Below are 21825 nucleotides of genomic sequence, written 5' to 3' on the forward strand. Positions count from 1 at the left end.
GGTGGTCTCGTTGGCGACCAACGAGGTGTGTGAGGGCAACCAATGCCGAAAGCAATGGAATGACCTTGTTGGATCCGCAAGAGTAAGTATTAAATGTATTTACATGTACTTATGTATTTATATAATTTGATTTGTAAGAGTCATGAGCGACTACCATCAGATGTGAGGTCTTTCACTTTTGCCGAGAATGTTGTACTCAAAGCCTGCGGTTAATGTGCACGTCTTTAAGTAAAGAATGATAATTAACATAATAATCATGATTACATCTGTTGCTTATGTGTTGTATCAGTCTCTGTGACAGTACCTAGCAATTATATCACGCAATTATCTCATGCCATGTCGTCCTGCTACCTTTTACAGAAGAAGCTATCGAGGGGGGGGGGGGGGGCCACCAGTCATCAGTGACATCACTGACATTGAAGAGCGGTTGCTGGCACTAGTGGGGAGCAACCTCCGGACGGCCACGCAGACAGTTGCAGACCCTGAAGTGATGCCACGTGAGTAAAGTATACACGATTGCGTGATCTAAAGTCAATAGATGCCACATCCACTCATATCCGAACAATAATATATAATAGATGATTTCTAAAAGTGTCCTATATATAATGCTGGCCTCATGAGAATCATTGCAATGCAGAATGTGCTGATGGTCATGAAATGTGATCTTGATAGCGGTGGTGCTTTTGCCGTGCATATGCTGTGTGTAGCGCTGGACTTACCTTGTGACCCTTGCACCCCCTTCTCCTCTAATAACCTCATTTGTGTTTTGCAGCTCAGCCAGCAGCGCGTCCCAAGGCAAGACCACAGAGGCCAGAAGGTGGGGGCACGGGGCCAGACTCACCGGACGATCCTACATCTGTTGTTGAGGAGCCACGATTCACGCCCGTCAATCAGCTGGGTCCGTTCTCCACGGATAAGATCGCCGCCTTTGAGGAGCCTGTATCACCAGGCCCCAGAAGGCATTCCACCCCAAGGCCATCTTGTGCTCCTCCGGCCATTCCCACCTCCACTCTGGAGGTACTGGGCCCAATCACCTCGCCACAGGGCACCCCAGGTGTCACCAGGATGGCGCCGACCCCGCGGATGTTTCGTGGACGCGGCAGGTCTGCTCCATGAGTGCCATATGAGAGTGAAGAGATGGTACAGTTGTACCCAAGGACTGTTGACATAGGTGACCAGATCATAGAGGCATTGGGGGGCATATCCCAACTGCTGGCCAGCATCTCCGGCACCATGACCGAGTACGTACTGCGGATGGCGGAGGCCCTGGAGGCGATAGCCAGGAACACTGGTGGCACAAGCCTCCCAGTGGTCCTGGAGCGCGGCACTCTACCCCTAGGCTCCGCACACCCAGTGCCAATGACACATGAGCAGCAGGAGCAAGATTCTGCTTCTGCATCCGATAATGTTGCCACCTCTGTACCCCCCGCTCCCAGATCCGTGCGACCACTGGCTCTGCCTTCATCCCTTCCCAATGAGGCACTGCCTGAGGAGCTCCTCGGCCAGGCGGCGTGGAGCGAGGAGGGGAAGGGATAGACGTGGGGAGAAGAAGGGGAGGAGAGAAGGAAAGTGAGATGCATGTCTGCAGGTGATGGCTTTGTTATATCTCCATCTCGATGTATGCAATTTGTTGTAAGGTATGGGGAGAGGGGACCACCCTGTTGGTTTGCATTTGTGTTCTGTGTTGCTGGACATGTTGACCATTTGATTGATGTCAATGTTCTAAAAAGTGGGGTGAGGGTGGGGTGTTTTTGCCTGTGATACTTATGACTTCAGACCAATGGTCATATTAAATGTTTTTTATTCAATATAACCTTGTTGCGCATTGTCTCAGATAGCTGGACCGTTACACATTGGTGATTCCTTAACATGAAAGGGTATAATTAAACTTAACTTGAATCAAATTAAACTTTAACTAGCACCAAGGTGATGGCCACCATTGATGTCTGAGCTGCACACACAGCAGTGTGTCAGCTTTGTCAATAACAGCAACGTTCTTTCAGGCAAATTGCTAATTTATGAGCTGCTGATGTAAGAGTCTTGCAGCTGTGTAGCCACCACGGGCCCTTTCCTGCGGTCTGGAGGGGGGCGTGAGCATGGTTGCATAGTCAGCCGGATTGTCTGGTCCGAGGTCAGCGTCCAGCCCCTCGTTCTCTTCTTCTCTCTCCTAAGGTGGACCATCATTCCCTTCTTGCAATTCTTGTCCCCTCCTGATAGCCAGGTTGTGCAGCATGGAGCACACAACCACGAATTGAGCTACCTGATCAAGGTTGTATTGTAGCTCTCCTCCTGAGTGTTCCAGGCATCTAAAGCGCTGCTTAAGCACAGTTATTGTTTTCTGGACCACAATGCGTGTGTCTCTGTGGCTCTGGTTGTATCGCTTCTCGGCCTCGGTGTGGGTGTCACACAGGGGAGTCATCAGCCAGGTGGCGAGGCCATATCGTTTGTCACCAAGCATCCAGCATTGACCTTGTAGCTGACTGGTAAACATGTCAGATACAGTGCTCTCACGCAGGATGTGAGCCTCATCGAAGCTGCCCGGATATTTGGCATTCACTGCCTGGTTGTAGTCGACAACTAGTTGGACCTTCAGGGAATGAAATCCTTTTCTGTTGCAAAAAACTTCTGGGTCCTGAGAAGGTGCCCGCATGGCGATGTGCGTACAGTGTATTGCTCCCTGCACTTTGGGGAACGTAGCAATTGGGTAAAATGCTCCAGCCCTCTCAGTCTGAGCCTCCTTGGTAATAGAGAAGCTGATAAAGTCCATCCTATGCACGTTCAGGGCTTCCGTGACCTGTCTAATGCAGCAATGTGTGGCATGCTGAAACATATGGGAAATGTCCACCGTGGAGGCCTGAAAGGAACTGGACGCGTAGAACGACAGTGCCACGGTGACCTTGACCTCGATGGACAATGATGTCCTGAAGGTGCTGGCAGGCTGCAGATCTGCCCTGATGAGCTGGCATATCTCACTGATAACCACTTTGTGGAAGCGCAGTCTCCGAAGACAGGTGTTCTCGGATAAGTCGAGGTAAGACCATTTCTCCCGGTAAGAGCGGCGGGTGTATGGTCTGGACCTCGTCATCAGTCTGACATGTCTTGGATTGGGCACATAATGCTGTGCATTAGACGTTGTGCCATTTGCACTCTGCAGCACCTGCGTTGTAATCGATGCAGGCTGAGAAATGGCTGGCCCCATTCCAATAAAAGTATAATGCTGATTGTTCACAAGCAGTAAATTTCCCCACTAAGACATCTACAGTAAAATTCAATCATCCACAGTTTGAAAAGATGTCTGTTCAGATCGTCACATCACCTGAGAAGAACTCCAGAGTATATCCAAACTCCCCCAAAGCTGAAGCAGCCTTTTCAATGAAGCGTCCTGCGATTTACAAAATGGTGTCCACACTGCTATGGTTAGTTCAGAAAGTTCAACTTTTTCAAAGCGGTGTTTTCGACGAGCGATACTATGGGCGAGATGTGTGCGAGGTGCTGAAAGTGACGCTGGGCGATATACTGGGTGTTAAGTTTTGGCAAATATGATCTTTACGGCAAAAAAAAGTAGGCGGTCGGTATTATTGAGTCTCAGCGTTAATTACGTGGCGAAAGTAACGCTGGGCGATATTATGGGCATGGCGTTCGGCCATTCTGATGATTCCGCCTAAAGAAAGTGGGCGGGTGGTATTTCTCGGCGTTATGTACATGGCAAAAGTAACGCTTGCCGATAAGTATCCAAAAAGTGGGCGTCAATTTCCATTTTGTGGCTAAATGGGCGATATCTGGGCGTTACACCTCATTTCAGCGTTAAAATGAGCATTAAGTGGGCGTTATGTGTCATGTATATATGCTTCGGTTTACTAGCCACCAGGTGGCGCCACTGTCGGAGGTTATTGGGCTGTGCGCACGTGTGTGGCGCCCAGATATAAAAGGCTAGCTATATTGTAAGGTAATCACCTTGGGCCCTAATAAAGCAAAGCCAGGTTTGTACCTGTTCGGAGTTTACAGTATTCAGTCTATTGAGTTAATGCATACATAACATTTGGCGACGAGGTAACAAGAACCTTCGCATGCAAAAATGAGCATAATTGGAATTCTGGAGTGATTTGTGGAGGGAGAAGATTGGGCAGACTTTGTAGCCCGCTTAAACCAGTACTTCGTGGCCAACAAAATGGAGAAAGAGGCAGACGCGGTTCAGCGCCGGGCGGTCCTCCTCACGGTTTGCGGTCCGAAAATCTATGGACTCAAAAAGAAACTCCTCTCGCTCTTAAGTCCAACGGACAAGGACTATGAAACATTGTGTGCTCTGGTACGTGACCATCTCAAACCAGATGAAGGCATCATCTCAAGACATCAATTCTATACGCACATTCGTTCTGAGGATCAGGATGTATCGGAATTCTTTGCCGTTATAAGACGTCTAGCTGGACCATGTAAGTTCGAAACTGCGTTGGCAGACATGCTGCGGGACTTCTCTGTAATCGATATCAACCACGAGGTGATCCTGCGTAAGCTACTGGCAGCAGAGACGCTGGATTTGAGCAAGGGCATCACGATTGCCCAGTCATGCATGCCGACAGACAAAAGCTTAAAGCAGATATCATTGAAAAATCGGAACTCGGCAATTACTGTGAACAAGATAGTATCGTCGTTTGGCAGAGCTGCATATGGCAGGGCCTACCCGACTGCTTACGCGAAACCTGTGGCTGCTCAAAGTTCACCAACAGGAATGAATCCGTTATCACCGTGTTGGCGTTTTGGGGGAAATCATTGGCATCATCAGTGTCAGTTTAAACAGTATATTTGTAAAGGCTGTTCGAGAGTGGGGCATCTCCAGCGCACGTGTCCACAACTGAGCAAGCGTGCTGCAACACACCACGTGGAGGATGATGACCAGTCTAGCGCGGATCCGGATATGCAATCCGAGATACCAGAGGAGGAAGTGTATGGACTGTATTCATTCCTAACAAAGAGCCAACCAATAATGATTAATGTAAAACTTAATGGTGTGCCGGTATCGATGGAATTGGACACAGGTGCGAATCAATCAATAATGAGCCAGAGGACATTCGACAGGCTGTGAGATACTAAGGGTTTGAGGCCTCAGCTGAGTCCAGTCAATGCTTAGTTGCGTACGTACACTAAAGAACTCATAACGGTGATTGTCAGTGCAGTAATCAAGGTGTTGTATGATGGTGCGGTTCACAATTTACCGTTATGGATTGTTCCAGGCAATGGTCCATGCTGTTCGGCAGGAACTGGTTAGAAAAAATCAAATGGAACTGGAACGAGATCAAAGTATTGTCGTCAGAGGAGGATACTCCATGTGCTCAAGTGCTGAGCCAGTTCCTCTCTCTGTTTGGACCAGACATCTGCAATTTCACGGGAGCCAAGGTGCAGATCCACGTGGACTCGGATGCAAGACCCGTCCATCATAAAGCTCGGGCAGTTGCGTACATGATGAGGGAGAAGCTCAAAATCAAACTGGACAGACTCCAGTGTGAAGGGATCATATCACCGGTCGAATTTAACGAATGGGCCAGCCCCATTGTTCCCGTGTTAAAAAGTGATGGCACTGTCGGGATTTGTGGATACTTCAAGGTTACGATCAACTGAGTTTTGAAACAGGATCAATACCCGTTACCGAAGGCTGATGACCTGTTTTCAACGCTAGCCAGGGGGAAGTCGTTCACAAAACTGGATCTGATGTCGGCCTACATGACACACGAGCTGGTCGACACGTCGAAGAAACTTGCGTGCATCAACACTCATAAAGGACTGTTTATCTACAACGGGTGCCCTTTTGGAATTCGTTCGGCTGCAGCCATATTTCAGAGGAACACGGAGAGTCCACTGAAGTCCGTCCCCAGAAGCGTCGTGTTCCAAGATGACATACTGGTCACAGGTCGTGACTCTGCCGAACATCTGAACAACCTGGAAGAGGTTCTACATCGTCTGGACAAAGTGGGGCTCAGACTGAAACGCTCGAAGTGCATCTTGGCATCGGAAGTCGAATTCGCTGGGGAGGAAAATTGCTGCTGACAGTATCAGGCCTAGGGACTCTAAAACCAAGGCCATCAAAAATGCACCCAAGCCTCAGAATGTGACGGAGCTCCGTTCGTTCCTTGGCCTACTCAACTACTTCAATAATTTCTTACCTAGATTGAGCACCTTATTAGAGCTAATGCACATGCTGCTAAGAAAAGGTGACAACTGGGTTTGGGGTGCATCTCAAGATAGAGCTTTTGAGAAAGCTACTAATCCGCTTTGCTCGATCAAGCTGCTGGTACATTATGATCTGTGTAAGTGTCTAGTATTGGCCTGTGATGCTTCGTCATACGGAGTTGGTTGCGTGCTCCAACAAGCTAATGAGTCGGGCAAATTACAATCTGTTGCATATGCTTCAAAAAGTTTGTCAAAGGCAGAAAGAGCCTACAGCATGGTAGAGAAAGAAGCACTAGCCTGTGTGTATGGGGTTAAAAAGATGCATCATTACCTGTTTGGTCTTCAGTTTGAACTGGAAACAGATCACAAGCCACTCATTTCATTGTTTTTGGAAAACAAAGGTATCAATACCAATGCATCATCCCACATCCAGAGGTGGACGCTGACATTATCTGCCTATGATTATGTCATTCACCATAGACCTGGCACTGAGAATTGTGCCGTTGCCCATACCGGAGGTGGAAATGTCACAACCGGTAGACCTACTGTTAGTCATGGGTGTTTTTGAAAGTGAAGGAACCCCTGTCACAGCCCAACAAGTTAAGACCTGGATCAGCCAGGACCCGATATTATCGGTTGTGAAACGTTGTATCCTTAGTGGTGATTGGTCTGCCATACCCAAGCAAATGTGTGAGGAGACCAAACCTTACATCCGTCGCAAAGACGAACTATCCATTCAATCAGATTGTATACTATGGGGTAATCATGTTGTTATGCCCAAGAAAGGCAGAGAGAAATTTGTGCATGATCTACATAGCACGCATCCCGGTATTGTCATGATGAAAGCCATTGCCAGGTCTCATGTATGGTGGCCTGGAATTGATTCTAATCTGGAAGCATGTGTGCATCAGTGCAACACTTGCATACAGCTTAGTAAAGCATCAGCGGAATCGCCGCTGAGTCTGTGGTCGCGGCATCTAAACCATGGTCTAGGATCCACATCGACTTTGCAGGTCCCTTCCTGGGAAAGATGTTCTTAGTTGTGGTGGATGCTTATTCCAAGTGGATAGAGTATACAATCATGTCATCCAGTACAGCCACAGCTACCACTGAGAGCCTTCGTATCATGTTTGCTACGCATGGTCTGCCAGACATTGTTGTAAGTGACAACGGATCTTGCTTCACCAGTATGGAGTTTCAAGAGTTCATGAAACTCAATGGTATCAAACATGTGAGGTCAGCACCATTCAAACCCGCATCCAATGGACAAGCGGAGCGTGCTGTCCAAATCATGAAGCAGAATATGAAACGTGTCACTCAAGGTTCACTGCAAACTCGCTTGTCACGCATATTGCTTAGTTGCAGGACAAGACCCCATGCGCTTACCGGGTCTCCTCTGCTGAACTATTGATGAAGAGACCAGGCTCTCTCTCGTCCACCCCGACTTGAATAATCATGTCGAATACAGACGTCAAAGTCAGCAAGGGTATCATGATCGTGCTACTGTGTCATGCAACATTTCTATCAATGATCCTGTGTTTGTACTGAATTATGGTCACGGTCCCAAATGGATCGCCGGTACTGTTACGGCCAAGGAGGGTAACAGAGTGTTTATCGTTAAGCTCAAGAATGGGCAGACATACAGGATACATGACGATCAGATAAAGCTGCGGCACACGGATGAACCGGAACAGTCTGAGGAAGAAACAGTTATCAGAGGACTCCGCTGTCATCAATGAATCTGGACTTTTAATCACTGACATGGTCAATGAATCTGGACTTTCAATGCCTGTCGTGATCATTGCCACTCCCATCAGATCGGCTACCCAGCCCTCAGTCACAACAGACTCAGAACGCTCGCCCAATTTGAACTGAGACTTTCAACTCTGAAGCGGAAAGCCCCGGACCGTCTCAATTTGTAAAAAGACCGCTACTAATATCTTAAAGGGGGATATTGTCATGTATGTATGCTTGGGTTTACTAGCCACCAGGTGGCGCCACTGTTGGAGGTCATTGGGCTGTGCGCACAGGTGTGCGGCCAGGTATAAAAGGCCAGCCATCTTGTAATGTAATCACTTTGGGTCCTAATAAAATAGAGCCAGGTTTGTACCTATTCGGCGTTTACAGTATTCAGTCTATTGAGTTATTGCATACACAACATTATGCATGCAAAAATAATGGAAAATCTAGCCCAAAAACCTTTATAAAACACTGGTTGGTCCACAACTGAAGTATTGTGTCCAATTCTGGGCATTGCACTTTAGGAAGGATACGAAGGCCTCAGAGAGGGTGCAGAAAAGATTTACAAGAATGGTTCCAGGGATGAGGACGACAGTTATGTGGATAGTCTAGAGAAGCTGGGGTTGTTCTTCCTGGAGCAGAGACGGTTGAGAGGAGATTTGATAGTGGTATTGAAAATCATGATGGGTCCAGAAAAAATAGATAGCGAGAAACTGTACCCATAGGCAGAAGGGTTGACAACCAGAGGACACAGATTTAACGTGATTGGTAAAAAAAACAAAGACGATATGAGGAAAACCTTTTTGTGCAGCGAGTGGTGGAGGCAGACTCAATTGTGGCTTTCAAAAGGGAACTGGAAAGTACCTGAAGGAAAAAAATTTGCAGGGCTACAGGAAAGCAAAGTATCAGTTTCCACATGTACACTGACAACACCCAGCTCAACCTCACCATCTGGACCCCTCCACTGTCTTTAAATTGTCAGACTGCTTGTCTTACATCCAGTACTGGAGGAGCAGCAGTTTCCTCCAACTAAATATTGGGAAGATTGAATCAATTGTTTTTGGTCCCCGCCACCAACTCTATTCCCTAGCCACCGACTCCATCCCTCTATGTGGAAGCTGTCTGAGATTCTCCACTGGGAGGCCGGATTCATCCCAGCCCTGCGAGTGTGGGCCCACTGCCAAAATGACAGCGGGTCAGGATCCCACCCTAAACCCGCCTCGATGTGAGTTTCGGACCTGTCACGACTGTGTGTGGATCGCAGACCCGACAGTCAGTGGCAGGTCAGTTAATTAAGGTCATTAACACGTAGTTGAATGCTACTCAAGAGGAGTAAAAGCAGGCACTTACAATTTTACCAACTCTTTGACGCATTTGCCATCGCTCGTGGGGCACGGCAGGTAAGTGGAGTTGGGTTCTCAGTGACTCTCCGTTGCTTTGGCAAGTTGACAGCTGCAGATGTGGTATAAAAGCTGCAATTTCACAGCTGTTCACTTTCCAATCCCAGAAGCTGAAGCTGAAGCATTCAGGAATTGGAAGAAACTTTTAAGCTGTATGCAGGTTGGAAGTGTTTGCAGTGAACTCTCTATTTACTGTCACCTCATTGGAGCAACCTCTCACCATTGACATATCACTTCTATCATTTTAACCTCACCTGCCATCTAGTCCAACAGCATCGGTGCCCTTGACAAAATCTCACTTTGGTCCTCAGAATCCCACTACGATCAGCCCCAACACCAATATCACCAGGCACACCAGCATCACCAACACCAACCTTTTCCGCAATCACCTGATGCTGCACAGGCCATCAGCACCTGACCATATTGCTGCATGGCCTCACCATGGCTACATTTACTTCACTTGATGTTGTGCACCCTGGCTGCCAAATTATGTGGCACCAACTCTATTGTTGGCACAACCCCACACCAGCACCATAAACCATCCCTGCAATGCCCAAGCCATTCCTTTCACACTCATCACCATTGAGGGGGTACCCTTATGTCTGACCATTCACTACAACTCACTAAGCCACTTCCAAAGGTGCACACAAATTTGTCCAAGAACACAAAGTGTTCAAAATAAAGATTTCAATGTTTGACAACACATTAGCAGAAAGTCTACATGAACATTAGCTAAAACACCCAAATACCTACCCCTGCTAGTTGGTATGATTGGACAAGGATGAGGAGTGACTGATGAGATGGGGAAGTGATAATGTAGATAGAGAGAGAGAGAGATGGATGTGTGGACGTACAAGGTCAGTTGGTGTGAGTAAGCATGTGCTAGGATAGAAAATGCAGAGTGATGGGGATGTGATGAGTGGCACAGCAGGATGAGGTTGAGTGTGGCTTTGCAGTAACATTTCGTGATCTACTGAGATCATTGAAAGGTTTGTGCCACTGCAGCCATGTCCTCCTGACAACAGTCCTGCTTGTGCCCTCCTATGCAATGTGCACAGACTGCGTTGGTGTCCTGGGGAGGTCTCTTCCGTCCATTGAGAACCTCCCTGTGTGCTGTGACTCCCGCTATAAGCATCTGGAGGGAGTCATGGGGGAGCCTGGGTGCAACTATGCTCCTTTGTGCAGTGCTTGTCAGTGTTTGCAGCAATCCAATGCTGCAGAACACTGACAGAAGAACTGTCAAAATCAATGTGGACATGGTCCTTAAAGGAAACTTGCTGATGATGCGTCGTCAAATGACGTCATCAGGCCCGTTTCCTGTTAATTGGCCGGGAACCCCACAGGACAGACTTCACAAGCCCAATCAATGGAAGATTGCTGTCAGAGGGCAGGCTAGAGCCAGGAGTGCATTTCCTGGCGCTGATGCCGCCCGCACCCAACTTGCACCCGTTGGCGAAATCACGGCCAGAGTGTAGGATCGGAGAATTCACCGTTATTTTTCTTAAACTGCTCTATCGCACCTAATCAGCTCAATTCATAAAAAACAATGACAGTCTTTCACTAAGGAAATGGAGATGATATGTAAATATATTTATTGATATTTTTTCCTTCCCCCTCAACAAAAATAAACCAGTTGCTAGTGTCCAGGTTTTACACATTCTTGTATTCAGTGCTGTGTGGAAATTCCAGATAGTGTACGGGTTTGTATCATGAGGTTATTTGTAGGCTAAGTGTGTATGCTCAAAAGGTAAATTACAGCTTTGCCTATTCTCCAAAAATAAGAACACTTAAATACAGCAAGTGCATTCCGTTAGCATGAATTAACTGACCAGTACATAAATAGGTGACTTATTAGATGTTTTGCCAGCAACAATCAAACAAATGTTGTCATGCCCCAGTAAGTGGCGTTTTCTTGGAACATGATCATGCCTTCCTGACAAGAATGTCAATGGATAATTAATATTCAACTTACCTTATTTTTATCTTGCACAACCAGAACTTTACCAGTGGCTTCATCGAGCACTGCACCTGCAGGATGGACAAGAAACAAAAACTGAATGGGTGGTGTAGAGATTTGTGAATCACAGGAAATTACCAAATGCTTGACACAGCGAGAGAAAGAGGTGGCCACTGACCTGCACTTTCCAATTTTATTCCCTTTAAGAATTTATAATTTTATTATTGGGAGTTACACACAGCAGCACTCTGAAAGTGCCTATACAGAACCCTCTTTAATATTTGCTCTGGGGCCCCCTCCTTTAAGAGATCTCCCAGGGAGTATGAAGTACATGCTTTTTAGTTTTTGGAAAATAAAGTATTTTCTTTACCTACTGCAAGTAGATCAATAAAGATAGGCTAATAAATCTGTTTTAATGAATAACAATTGTGTTTGAATTCTCAGTACAGGGTATAACAAAATAAAGGCAGGTGTTGTAACTTATCAGAATGCATTACAAAATATAACTGTTGTAATGTAGGAAACACAGCAGTCAATTTGCACACAACAAGCTCTCACAAACAACAATGGGATAATGACCTGTTTTAATCTGTTTTTGTGACATTGGTTGAGGGACAAATATTTGCCAAGACATCGGGGTGAACTCCCCTGTTCTTCGAAATAGTGCCATTCGATCTTTTATACCCACCTGAGAGGGCAGACAGGGCCTTGTTTTAATGTTTCATCTGAAAGACGGCACCTCTGACAGGGCAGCACTTCCTCAGTACAGCATTGAAGTGTCAGCCTAAATTGTGTGCTCAAGTCTCTGGAGTGGAATTTGAAGCCATGACTTTCTGACTCAGTGGCAGGAGTGTTAGCACTGAGCCACGGCTGACATCGAATGAGGAAGCATGCTACTGAAATATCAATTCCAAAGTGTGACACAAAGTATGATGCTACAGAAAGGAAAATTGTGCAATTGTTCTATCTTATTATATAATAGATAGAGATAAACATGGGTGACTCCAAATGAAAGACTATTGCCACCAAGCTTAACTCCAATCCAACTGTATAATGTATGGAACTACTTCCCATTGAATGGCATTCTTGATCCAAGCATAACACTTAAATACAGAATCCAGATCCAAGCACCAAATGTTCCATGTTTAAAAAAATACTTAGTCCAGTAAACACATGGGAAACTCTGCCAGATTTCACCAAGGATTCAGAGCACATTTTAGAACTGTGATCTATTTGTGCATAACAATATATTTTAACTGCTTTCTGTTAATGGTTTACTCAGAAATGCTCAACAAATTATTAATTTTGATTTTGGTACAAAGATCTGTAAATTTTACAAGCTTGTACAAATTCTCCTAAAAGTAGTTTCTGTATGATGTCTCAAAATTTGGCTGTATTTTTTTTTAATTTCAGAGTTACTGTGTATTTTGTTCTGTTATTGCATGATCCCACTACAGTTGGAAAAAAATGATTCAGCTGCACTCCTACGATTTGTTCTGCTACTTGCTACTTCTTAATACACTCAGAACACCTTAGCCCATTTAAAATTGACCAAGATTGGAATGGTTCCCAAACTATTAGCATGGATCGAGAATTGGCTGGCTAACAGAAAGCAGAGAGTCGGAATAAATGGGTCCTTTTCGGGTTGGAAATCGGTGGTTAGTGGTGTGCCACAGGGATCGGTGCTGGGACCACAACTGTTTACAATATACATAGATGACCTGGAAGAGGGGACAGAATGTAGTGTAACAAAATTTGCAGATGACACAAAGATTAGTGGGAAAGCGGGTTGTGTAGAGGACACAGAGAGGCTGCAAAGAGATTTAGATAGGTTAAGCGAATGGGCTAAGGTTTGGCAGATGGAATACAATGTCGGAAAATGTGAGGTCATCCACCTTGGGGGAAAAAAACAGTAAAAGGGAATATTATTTGAATGGGGAGAAATTACAACATGCTGTGGTGCAGAGGGACCTGGGGGTCCTTGTGCATGAATCCCAAAAAGTTAGTTTGCAAGTGCAGCAGATAATCAGGAAGGCGAATGGAATGTTGGCCTTCATTGCGAGAGGGATGGAGTACAAAAGCATGGAGGTCCTGCTGCAACTGTACAGGGTATTGGTGAGGCCGCACCTGGAGTACTGCATGCAGTTTTGGTCACCTTACTTAAGGAAGGATATACTAGCTTTGGAGGGGGTACAGAGAAGATTCACTGGGCTGATTCCGGAGATGAGGGGGCTACCTTATGATGATAGATTGAGTGGACTGGGTCTTTACTCGTTGGAATTCAGAAGGATGAGGGGTGATCTTATCATCGAAACATTTAAAATAATGAAAGGGATAGACAAGATAGAGGCAGAGAAGTTGTTTCCACTGGTCGGGGAGACTAGAACTAGGGGGCACAGCCTCAAAATACGGGGGAGCCAATTTAAAACCGAGTTGAGAAGGAATTTCTTCTACCAGAGGGTTGTGAATCTGTGGAATTCCTTGCCCAAGGAAGCAGTTGAGGCTAGCTCATTGAATGTATTCAAATCACAGATAGATAGATTTTTAACCAATAAGGGAATTAAGGGTTATGGAGAGCGGGCGGGTAAGTGGAGCTGAGTCCACGGCCAGATCAGCCATGATCTTTTTGAATGGCGGAGCAGGCTCGAGGGGCTAAATGGCCTACTCCTGTTCCTAATTCTTATGTTCTTATGTTATTCCTACAGGGATGGACAAATGCCAAGTCCTGATGAACAGAAAAGCCTTTTGGATATCTCATTTAGTCAGTGTCCATTTAGGATCTAATTCCCTGTCCTTCTTCCCGCTAGATGTGAAAAGCTCAAAATTAAGGGCCTGAAATTCCGATAGGTCCTCTCTGCTGGAGAGTGAGGTTATTTACACAGTCAGGGTGGGCAGCCTGCACTGCTAAAGGAAGATCATCAGTGCCCATCTTGATCCACTAGCGGAGAAAGAAGAGCCCAAAACCTGCCTCCCAGGGGAACCTCAAGATCCTTCACAGGGCGAAAAAGTAAATACATTCAGCTCCTGGAGGAGCCATTTGCAGATAATTTTAAATGAATCCCTGCCTATGTCTGTGCAAGATTTGAGGCTTCCATTGAAAAGCTCTCAACTGATGAGAGTTCCAGTCAACCAGACGGAAGATAAAATAAGCAGGATACCATTTCCCCACCAGAATTTCAATGGTCAGTGTAAATGGTGCAGAATCCTGGTGGAAATGGGTTCCACCCCAAGCCCTGTTGGGTGATCTGTGACAGTTGTGGCATTGGGCCAGATTGCAATCTCAGGTCCTAACCGCTTCCTGTAAGGGTGCTATTCCATTCTCCCAGTTTCTGTCTCTGTCGTATCTGTTCCGACTATGCCACTGTCCACAGCAGTGCTTCTGAAATGTCTCCCTTTTTCCTCAGCCGAGGTGTTCTCTCCACTATACTTGATCGGGCCCTCGACTGTGTCTCTCCCATTTCCTGCACTTCACAATGTGGTCTCCACTACATTGGGGTTATCAAACATAGCTTGAGTGATTGCTTTGCTGAACTTTCAGTCCACCAGCAGGACCCTGAGCTTCAGGTCACTTGCTACTTTAATTCTTCATCCCACTCTGACACCACTATTCTTGGCCTCCATCACATAAGAGCATAAGAAATAGGAGCAGGAGTAGGCCATCTGGCCCCTTGAGGCTGCGCCGCCATTTAATAAGATCATGGCTGATCTGATCATGAACTCAGCTCCACTTCCCTGCCCACTGCCCATAACCCTTTATTGCCTTATCACTCAAAAATCTGCCTATCTCCACCTTAAATATATTCAATGACCCGCCCTCCACAGCTCTCTGGGGCAGAGAATTCCATAGATTTACCTCCTCATCTCAGTTCTAAATGGGCGGCCCCTCATTCTGAGACTATGGACTAGAACCTCCACTTTTTTTGCCTGCTTAACGCCCATTTTACTGCTGAAATGATGTATAACACCCAGATATCGCCCATTTTGGCACAAAATGGAAACTGACAGGCTTTTTTTCGGAGACTTATCACCGAGCGTTATTTTTCCAATGCGCTTAACGGCAAGAAAAAATATTACCGCCCGCCCACTTTTTTTGGGCGGTATCAGCAGAATGGGCGAATTCAAAACCCATATTATCGCCCAGCGTTACTTTCCTCATGGAATTAACGCCGAGATTCAATATGAACGCCCGGCGACTGTTTTTTGTCGGAAAGAGTATATTTACCCAAACTACTGGCCGTGGAGATCGGCCACCGTCAATTTCACCACCTCGGACACACATCGCCCACAATATCGCTCGCTCACAAACCGCCCACAGAAAGTTTCCCAATCATTTCCCTCCGAGAATTTCTCCAGGATGTCCACTGCTCTCTGCATCTTTGGGTTCGCTATCTGTATCTCGTCGCCTGTTGTTGTGTATGGAGAAAGAGTCAGACTGAATACTGTGAGCTCTAAGTAAAGTGTGACCGTAGTCTTTTATTGCAGGTCTCCAGAGTGCCTCTCCAACTGTGAAGCCTCTTTAAATACCTGTGCTCCCAAGAGATTATGGGATCCCTTGGGACTCCAGGAGATGAGCTCTCTGGTGGCTGTACAGAGTAAATACATGTCCACATATATAACAACACTCCCCGCCCCCCCAAGTCAATAGTGTAACTATTTACAATGTGAGTCGATCTGGGGCCCCTCTTGCCATGGTTGATCGTCTTGGTGTGAAAGCTGGTGTTGTTGAATCATTTGTTGGGCCCGCGCTGGGCTGCTGTGCAGCTGGCCTTGCTGGGCTGCCTGGTGTGTTAGGTCCTGCAGGGCTGCTGTGGATGATGGGTGATGGGTTCTGCTTTCTGGTCAACCATGGTGCCGGTTGCCACTGGTGTGTATGTTGGGGGATCAAAAAAGGTAGGGTCCAAGGTGGGTTGCTCAAGATAGTCAGTGAGTCTGAGTTTGATTTGGTCCAAGTGTTTCCGGTGAATGAGTACATTTGAAAGTTTTACCCGAAACACCCTGCTCCCCTCTTTGGCTATGACAGTGCCGGGAAGCCACTTGGGATCTTGTCCATAATTTAATACAAATACAGGATCATTGATTTCAATCTCGCGTGACACATTTGCGCTATCATGGTATGCACTTTGTTGAAGCCGCTTGCTCTCTATCTATCAGGGTGAACTAACGAGAGCCTTGTCTTAAGGGCTCTTTTCAGGAGCAGTTCAGCAGGTGGGATCCCAATGAGTGAGTGGGGTCTCATGCGGTGGCTAAGCAGGACTCGGGATAGGCGAGTCTACAGTGAGCCTTCAGTTACTCTCTTCAAGCCTTGTTTGATGGTTTGCACTGCTCTCTCTGCCTGACCATTGGACGCTGGTTTAAATGGGGAACATGTGACATGTTTGATCCCGTTACAGGTCATGAATTCATTGAACTCAGCACTGGTAAAACATGGCCCGTTGTCGGGTAAGCCGTGAGTGGCAAATATTGCCCGTAGGCTTTCAGTTGTGGCAGCGGATGTGCTAGCTGACATTATCTCACATTCAATCCACTTGGAGTACGCGTCTACAACCACAAGGAACATTTTACCCAAGAATGGGCCTGCATAGTCGACGTGTGCCCTAGACCACAGTTTGGAGGGCCAAGACCATAAACTTAGCAGCACCTCCCTGGGTGCATTGCTTAACTGCGAGCGTGTATTACATCTGTGAACGCAGGACTCTAAGTCCGCATCGATACCGGGTCACCACACCTGGAATCTGGCTATCGCTTTCATCATTACGATGCCTGGGTGGATACTGTGGAGGTCATTGATGAAGGTGTCTCTGCCCTTCTTGGGAACCACTACTCACTCGATTTCCCCACAGAGGGCAGTCTGCCTGTATAGACATTTCAGCTTTGCGCCGCTGAAACGGCTTTATCTCTTCCTGCATTTCCACTGGGACACTGGACCAGCTCCCGTGAAGCACACAGCTTTTGACTAGAGATAATAAAGGGTCCTGGCTTGTCCAGGTTTTGATCTGCCGGGCAATGACAGGTGATTGCTCACTCTCAAATGCTTCCATAACCATGGCTAGATCTGCGGGCTGTGCCATTTCCACCCCCGTGGTGGGCAATGGCAGCCTACTGAGAGCATCGACGCAATTTTCTGTGCCTGGCCTGTGGCGGATGGTGTAGTTGTATGCGGACAACGTGAGTGCCCATCTCTGGATGCTGGCTGATGCGTTGGTATTTATCCCTTTACTCTCGGAAAACAGGGATATAAGTAGCTTATGGTCAGTTTATAAAAATTGGAATTTTAGCCCAAACAGGTATTGATGCATTTTCTTTACCCCATAGACACACGCCAACACTTCTTTTTCAATCATGCTGTAGGCTCTCTCAGCCTTAGACAGACTCCTGGATTCATAAGCAACCGTTTGCAGTTTCCTGAAATTATTAGCTTGTTGCAATACACACCCAACGTCATATGACGACGCATCACATGCTAGTACCAAACGCTTACATGAATCATACAACCCAAGCAATTTGTTTGAGCAGAACAATTCTCTCGCTTTTACAAAGGCATTTTCTTGACTTTTGTCCCAAACCCATTCGCCCCCTTTTTGTAGTAAGACATGTAGTGGTTCTAGCAGGGTGCTGAGACCCGGTAAGAAGTTACCAAAGTAGTTCAGGAGTCCCAGACACGACCGCAGCTCCGTCACATTCTGTGGCTTCGGTACGTTTTCGATTGCCTCCGTCTTCGCGTTGGTGGGCCTGATGCCATCCGCCACAATCCTCCTTCCCAAGAACTCCACTTCAGGCGCCAGGAAACCGCACATCGAGCATTTTAACATGAGCCCCACGCGGTTGAGTCGACTAAGAACCTCCTCCAGGTTCTGTAGGTGCTCGACTGTGTTCCGACCTGTGATCAAGATGTCATCCTGGAAGACCACGGTGTGTGGGACCGACGTCAGTAAGCTTTCCTGTTTCTCTGGAATATCGCCGCCGCTAATCGGATTCCAAATGGGCATCAGTTATAAACAAAAAGATCTTTGTGCATGTTGATGCAGGTGAGGCCCTTCGATGATTCCTCCAGTTCCTGCGTCATGCAGGCTGAAGTCAGATCCAGCTTAGTGAACGTCTTTCCTCCTGCCAGCATTGCAAAGAGGTCGTCAGCCTTTGGTAGCGGGTATTGGTCTTGCAGGCAGAAACAATTGATAGTTACTTTGTAATCGCCACAGATTCTGACGGTGCCGTCTCCCTTGAGGATTGGGACAACAGGACTGGCCCACTCACTGAACTCAATTGGTGAAATTATGCCATCTCTTTGCAGCCGGTCTAGCTCGATCTCTACCCTTTCTCTCATCATGTGCAGTACTGCTCTCGCCTTGTGATGGATGGGTCGCGTCCCCAGAATTAGGTGGATCTGCACTTTTGCTCCTTGGAATTTCCTGATGCCCGGTTCGAACAGCGAAGGAAATTTGTTTAAGACGATAGCGCTCGGACATCGTCCCAGTTCCAGCGTATCTTTCCCAGCCAGCTCCTGCTGAGCAGCATGGAACCATCGCCCGGTACCACCCAGAGTGATAGCTTGTACACAGCTCCATTGTAGGAGACCTTTATGGTGGCACTGCCGATTATAGGAATCAGTTCTTTAGTGTAAGTTCTTAGTTTTGTGCGAACTGGAGTTAAGACTGCTCTTGAGGCCTTGTTGCACCACAACCTTTCGAAAGTCTTTTTGTTCATGATGGACTGGCTCGCACCCGTGTCCAGCTCCATTGACATTTAGTTCAACATTCAGCATTATCGGGGGACAATTCGTGGTGAATGTGTGCACCCCATGTACTGCTGCCTCCTCGATCTGAGGCTCTGGTTGGTCGTGATCCTCCATGGATCTGTCCTCTTCTGCAACATGGTGGATTGCAGGTTTAACAGGCTTTGCAGCTCACCTGCACATTCGTTGGAGGTGTCCCATTGTTCCACAGCCCTTGCAAACGTATCCTTTGAATCGGCATGAATGGAAACGATGATCACCCCCACAGCGCCAACAAGGTGTTAATGGCCTTGCATTCATCACCCTTGATGATGGACTCTGAGTCATCTGCGGACATGCAGCTGCAGCTATGTGTGACCTGCCCTGTATGTTACGATTAGAAAACAACATCACTTTGTTCACAGTACTTGTAGCAGTATTTGTGTGCTGAGGGATTTGCTTCGTTGTCACTGGTGGCAATGAATGTCTGGGCTATGAATGTGGCCTTACTCAAGGTTGGGGTCTCTACAGTCAAAAGCTTGCGAAGTATGGTTTCGTGGCCAATGCCAAGTACGAAAAAGTCTCTGAGCATGTGCTCCAAATGTCCTTCAAATTCGCAATGTCCTGCAAGGCGTCTTAGCTCGGCAACATAACTCGCCACTTCCTGACCTTCAGACCTTTTGTCGGTGCAGAACGCTTTCCTTTGGGTTCACATGCTCTAATACCAGTGTGCACAAATCGTCGTATGATTTCTCTGTGGGTTTCGTTGGAGTGAGCAGATTCTTCATGAGGCCATATGTTGGTGCCCCACAGATGGTGAGGAGGATCGCCCTTTGTTTGGCAGTGCTCTCTTTCCCATCTAGCTCGTTGGCCACGAAGTATTGGTCGAATCGCTCCACAAAAGTTTCCCAATCATTTCCCTCTGAGAATTTCTCCAGGATGCCCACTGTTCTCTGCATCTTTGGGTTCGGTATCTGTATCTCGTCACCAGTTGTTGTGTATGGAGAAAGAGTCAGACTGAACACTGTGAGCTCAAATTAAAGTGTGCCCTTCGTCTTTTATTGCAGGTCTCCAGAGTGCCTCTCCAACCTGTGAAGCCTCCTTAAATATCTGTGCTCCCAAGGGATTATGGGATACCTTGGGACTCCAGCAGATGAGTCCTCTGGTGGCTGTACAGAGTAAATACAAGTGCACATATCGAACACTTCCCTACTTTTACATCCTTTAAAATCAGAAGGTATATTTTACAATTGGCGAAGTTCAGTTAATGCACTCGTTACGCTTTTGGGTTTTCATGCCAGATATTTTCCTTTGGGTTCAATGTCACCAATTGCTATAGAAACATAGAAAATAGGTGCAGGAGTAGGCCATTCGGCCCTTCTAGCCTGCACCGCCATTCAATGAGTTCATGGCTGAACATGCAACTTCAGTACCCCCTTCCTGCTTTCTCGCCATACCCCTTGATCCCCCTAGTAGTAAGGACTTCATCTAACTCCCTTTTGAATATATTTAGTGAATTGGCCTCAATAAGCGTGCCCTATGTATCCAGAGTGTGTCTTTACCTGGCCAAAACTAGCAAAACACAGAGATTGATCAGAGAATCCTTGCCACTGTAATCTGGTTGACAGAATATATCATATGCTGCAGGAGCAACAGTTTTTTAATGTCCTTCGTTCCGATATATGTACAAACAATTTAGAATGGTACATCTATGGCTTCCGAAGGTCATAATCCATCTCCAAGCCTTTCTGTCTATATCTGACCAAAATATTAACCATACTAAATTGAAGAGAAGAAAGATATCAAGAAACACTTCTTGAAATAATGAATCTCAAGTAACCATTTTGCTTCCCAGTCTGTAGAATATATTCTATGCAGTTTCATGGATCAACTGAGAACCTAATTTTCATCCTATTAATTCATAAAGAATATGATAAATAATTCATAATGGGCAAAAAGGCTTCAATTTGTTCTACATCCCATTATATACTTTATTAAGCAGCAGTTAATCCATTTCAAATAAACCCTATTGAAACGGAAGGAAAGATTCCAGCCTCTACTTTATTAAACATTTCTCTTAATTATTACATGGTATCTTTGAGGGGCTTCCACCCTCTTCCAAAGTTTGCAGATTACAATAGAAACATAGAAAATAGGTGCAGGAGTAGGCCATTTGGCCTTTCGAGCCTGCACCACCATTCAATAAGATCATGGCTGATCATTCAACTCAGTACCCCTTTCCTGCTTTCTCTCCATACCTCTTGATCCTTTTAGCCTTAAGGGCCATATCTAACTCCCTCTTGAATATATCCAATGAACTGGCATCATCAATTCTCTGTGGTAGGGAATTCCACAGGTTAACAACTCTCTGAGTGAAGAAGTTTCTCCTCATCTCAGTCCTAATTGGCTTATCCCTTATCCTTAGACTATGTCCCCTGGTTCTGGACTTCCCCAACATCGGGAACATTCTTCCTGCATCTAACCTGTCCAGTCCGTCAGAATTTTAGATGTTTCTATGCGATCCCCTCTCATCCTTCTAAACTCCAGTGAATACAGGCCCAGTCGATCCAGTCTCGCCTCATATATCAGTCCAGCCATCCCGGGAATCAGTCTGGTGAACCTTCGCTGCACTCCTTCAATAGCAAGAACGTCCTTCCTCAGATTAGGAGACCAAAACTGAACACAATATTCCAGGTGACGCCTCACTAAGGCCCTGTAAAACTGCAGTAAGACCTCCCTGCTCCGATACTCAAATCCCCTAGCTATGAAGGCCAACATACCATTTGCCTTCTTCACTGCCTGCTGTACCTGCATGCCAACTTTCAATGACTGATGTACCATGACACCCAGGTCTCGTT

General features: G+C 46.4%; 1 protein-coding gene across 3 annotated transcripts in view; it reads right to left on the bottom strand.

Annotated features, from left to right (window-relative positions):
- nudt6 (nudix (nucleoside diphosphate linked moiety X)-type motif 6) overlaps positions 1–21825 on the bottom strand; it is a 167717-nt gene that overhangs the window by 67276 nt on the left and 78616 nt on the right. For all 3 annotated transcript variants that reach the window (XM_070871819.1, XM_070871820.1, XM_070871821.1), the window contains exon 3: positions 11275–11330. In XM_070871819.1, coding sequence (XP_070727920.1) covers positions 11275–11330 — 56 coding nt within the window. The remainder of the gene's footprint in view (positions 1–11274; positions 11331–21825) is intronic.

This window comes from Pristiophorus japonicus, chromosome 2, assembly GCF_044704955.1.
Source record: "Pristiophorus japonicus isolate sPriJap1 chromosome 2, sPriJap1.hap1, whole genome shotgun sequence".
NCBI lineage: Eukaryota > Metazoa > Chordata > Chondrichthyes > Pristiophoridae > Pristiophorus > Pristiophorus japonicus.